This window comes from Lolium perenne, chromosome 2 (genome assembly GCF_019359855.2).
Source record: "Lolium perenne isolate Kyuss_39 chromosome 2, Kyuss_2.0, whole genome shotgun sequence".
In the NCBI taxonomy this organism is placed as follows: Eukaryota; Viridiplantae; Streptophyta; class Magnoliopsida; order Poales; family Poaceae; genus Lolium; species Lolium perenne.
This window is the reverse complement of record NC_067245.2, coordinates 195,134,152-195,138,032: the sequence shown is the minus strand read 5'-3', so window position 1 is coordinate 195,138,032 and position 3,881 is coordinate 195,134,152. Positions and strand designations below refer to the sequence as shown.

Here is a 3,881-nt window from a genome sequence, read left to right as displayed (position 1 = left end):
ATCCATTCACCTCTAGCCTTCGATCCACCTTTACATGGCCTCCTCCATTAGTACCATGGTAAAATCTTGCCAGACGAGGTGGGGCACTCGATGCACATAGTGGATATTGCGATGTGGTGGCGCCATCACTGAAACCTCATCACGGTGACCCCCCTGTGCACACAACTGTGCGCAGAGCCGAAGAGGTTGATCGGGGAACTCACGACCAAACGAGGAACATCTTTGGACGGCCACGGCAGGCATCACGCCCCTCGCTTCTGTCACTAAGGACAACCATGGTTGGAGGGGCGTGTGCCTTACCTAATTGTCGCCGAGTGCCATGGTCTACGCGGGATTGGCGCCATGATCGTGGTGGTCAAGTTCTCTCGGACGACTAGCATACCATTTCGAGATTGGAGTGGATAGGAGAAGTTGCTGGGGCAGGTAAAAAAGGAAAAAAGGACGCCCCACCGCCGCCATCCACCGTCAAAAGTTGGGTTGCCCGTGTCGCCCACGTGAAGGAGGACACAGGGGTCGGTTGTGTGCCAAATAGATGTCTCATTTCATCGATCTCATGTCTTAAGGTGTATAGCTGTGCATCTGTCGGATAGATTTTGGAGAATTTCACTGGGTGGTCACGTTTGTGCAACTCCGTCTCCGTGCATAGGCTTGAATCTTGATCGACATATACATAATTTTTGAGGTGTGTTTCGGCTTCTCCCTCTCCCCCTCCTAACCACTAAAAGTTGAAGGCTGTTCACAGGGAACTAAAATTTGAAAGCAAGAGCCATAATTTTTAGAATACATAAAATTTACAAGTACCACCGTGCAACCAAGCAAGCATGCAATCTATTACTTAACCGGTGGGTGCCAATGGCATTGTGAAAGGAGAGAGTTTCCTTGGGTCGGTGATGGTGCGGTTCCAGTGCATGTCACTGGCGTTGGCCATCTCCGCCTGCCTCCGGTCAGACTCCAGCGCTTCCCTCTGCCTCGCCTCCAGCGCACAGAACCTGGTGGCCAGCTCCTTGGGCTCGATCCGGTCGTGCACCGCCCACCACCGCGCGTGCGCCTCGTCGCTGGCGAACCGCTGCAGCCACGGCACGTTCCAGTTGCAGTCGTAGTCGCGGAAGCACAGCCACGGTTTGATACCCAGGTAGTGCATCACGTACGGCTTCTCCTCCTCCTCCGACGTTGCCGATGGCGGCGAGGCGGCGTCATGGCCGTCCCGTTGGTGGTGGTAGTACTTGAGGACGTTGACGGCGCGCGGCAGGCGGTGCCACCAGGTGAAGACCTCGTTGAGGAACCCCTGGTCGCCGCCGTTGTAAGAGCGGACGTCGTCGACGCGCGCCATGAGCATGTCGAAGGTGCAGTTGCAGGGCTCGAGCACCATGACGCCCGAGTTGAAGAGCGTCCGGCAGTTGGCCGTGGCGCTCACCTCCGGCGCGTCGAAGAGGAAGTCGATGCTGCGGAGCACGAGCTGGTCGGCGTCCACGAAGACCACCCTGCGGTAGTCGGTGAGCTGCTGCCACAGCCGGAGCTTGCTGTAGTTCCACTCGTTGTACGAGCCGGGCACGGCTCGGGGGTTGCGGATGCGCTCCATGGCCCGCACCTGCCAGCCCGCCGCCGCTAGGCCGGCCCTCTGCTCGGGACCCACGCTGCTGTAGTCCACGAGCGCCACCAGGTCCCTGCTCGTGCCGGACTGCTGCCGGATGCTCTGCGCCAGCGCGATGGCGCCGCACACGTACGCGTCCGACGAGTGCAACACCGTCGCGTAAGCCTCCCGCCGCCGCTTTGGCTGATCGTGGTGTTGGTCAGGAGTGGGAAGACGTACGGCGAGGTCACACGAGCCGACGGGGAGGCGTACGCGGCGGCGGAGGTACGCGGGGCGGGTGGCGTAGAGCGAGGCGTGGCCACGGCGGCGGAGGAGGTGCTTGCAGGGGAACAGATTGGGTAGTGGGGTGCAGTCGGAGACGACGAGGACGTGCGACGAATGCACCTCTACGGTGAGCTTGGCGGCGGCGAGCTGGAGATGCAGCCTGGCCACGTCCCTGGTGCTGCTGCTAGTGTTTTCGCAGGGGAGGTTGACGGCGACGAGGTCGAAGCGCTGGCCTCCTAGATGTTCGGGGTCGGGAAGGGTGGGGCACGTGCTGCTGCTGTTGCTGTTCTCGTCGATCCACTCAGGGTACAGTGTGGCCCAGGTGACGACGCTGGTGTCCACAGGCTGCAAACGCACCGCTCGAACTGCCGACGAACCGCCGGTCAGCTTCAGCTTCCTCCACCGCTTCACCTCCGACGGGCTGAAGTTGAGCAGAGCCACCGACGCCGCTGCCGTTCTCGTCGTGTCTGACATGGAAGCGGCGACGCTGCTCCAGTGGACGTGCCGGTGTGTGGCGTATGGGGCATTTGGAACAGTAATCCTAGGAGCTGGACGATGGTGAAGCTTCAGTATCCGGCCGTAAAGAAGGGTCCTGGTCTTGAGGATGGCCAGCATGAGCAAGGTGGAGGAGACGAAGAGCGCCAAGGTGATCGCCAGCTTCTTCTTCTTGCCGCTCTTTGAGGAGGAGGAGGAGCTCGCCGTCGGCCTCTTCCTTGCAGATGCACCGTCATCTCCTCTGCAAACAATAGGCGCATCATGATCATGCATCAAACCCCAAATGAGTTATTAAGGAGCAACAGGAATTTGGTCGATCAAGAGGGAACTCTTCGTACAGTGTGCGTAGGAATGGCAGGATGGCAGCAGCTCGGTGGCGCTCCGGAGACAAGAGAGCAGCCATTCTCGTTGGCGATCTGGGTTCAGTATTGCAGAACTAGCATGTATGCAGATGGGCCAAATGGCTGGGATATAGTTAAGTCTTTGCGATTGGGGTTGCTCTGTCTCTTGTCTATATAAGGATCGATGCATACCTGCACTTACAGCTTGTGCTACACAAGTTCTTTAGTTTATCTCCAATTCAGAGTCGGCCATTTGGAGGTCGGAATGCTAGTTAACGAATAAGTGCCCATTTGGCATCAGGTGTGAGCTCCGTCGTAGCTAGAGAAGTAGAAGTAGCCCAGCTTTTGTTGATGCATATATTGGAATAAAATGCTGTGAGAGACTTTAGCTTGCTTGCTCAGTCAAGGGGGCTAGCTAGTTGCGGCAGTTGGCGTCAGTACAGAAGCAAGTGAGGCAACAAACAAACATAGTATCGTTGAAGAGGTCCTCTAGCGCTAGTGACCGATTACATTCATCGATCAAGTACGTACTTCGTACTTGGTCTGGCAATTTCATGTCCCGGTGCTTTTCAGCTTCTGTTTGCTGACAGAACTGTAGGTTGGGTAACAAAATTGTCACTCATCTATATATCTAGCTGGCACCATCGATTATATATGTCGCCCTTGATTAACTACTGCATCCAGATAGAGATAGCAAGTTTGGTTTGATGCGTACGTGGATGACTGTACACGTATTTTCATTTTCCATCCAAAATAAATCCGCCAACTAACTCATCGATCATGAGCACCTGGCTGGTACCGCCGCCGGCAGCCCCCTCTAAGCAAAGGTTAGATGGGAGGAGAGTGTGCTGTGGTGGCATCCCCGCGGGTGGTGGTGGTGGGGTGTTGATGGCGGCACAAGGAGGTGCGGTTGTGTGGGAAGGGGCCTTGAGGTCGGAGCGGTGGGAGGGTGGAGGTTGGTGCAGAGCTCTGGCGTGCATCTCCGGCAGCGGCGGTCGATTTTGTGCCTTAGGATCCGATCTGGTTGTCTAGCCATGGAGGTTGGGGCGACTGCCTTTCCCTTGGCTACTCCGACCGACGGTATGGGGGCGGCTGGTTTGCTCGAATAAGGAGGCCATCTTAGGGTTCTGCTCACACCAAGATGGGATTCTGCCTGATGCATATCCTCATTGATCTGGCCAGAGTGTCGA

General features: G+C 56.9%; 1 protein-coding gene across 1 annotated transcript; it reads right to left on the bottom strand.

Annotated features, from left to right (window-relative positions):
- Positions 1–835: 835 nt before the first annotated feature.
- Positions 836–2,753, bottom strand: LOC127329010 (UDP-glucuronate:xylan alpha-glucuronosyltransferase 1-like). Its single transcript, XM_051355557.1, has 2 exons — positions 2,689–2,753; positions 836–2,591 (listed from the first exon to the last, which is right to left on the bottom strand). Exons 1-2 carry the CDS (start codon positions 2,751–2,753, stop codon positions 836–838), a joined length of 1,821 nt encoding a protein of 606 aa, XP_051211517.1.
- Between the last annotated feature and the right edge of the window lie 1,128 nt (positions 2,754–3,881).

Coding starts and splice junctions, on each gene's coding strand:
- LOC127329010 (XM_051355557.1), bottom strand. CDS start 2,753: ATGGCTGCTCTCTTGTCTCCGGAGCGCCACCGAGCTGCTGCCATCCTG. Junction 2,592..2,688: donor CTGCCATTCCTACGCACACT/GTACGAAGAGTT, acceptor TATTGTTTGCAG/AGGAGATGACGGTGCATCTG.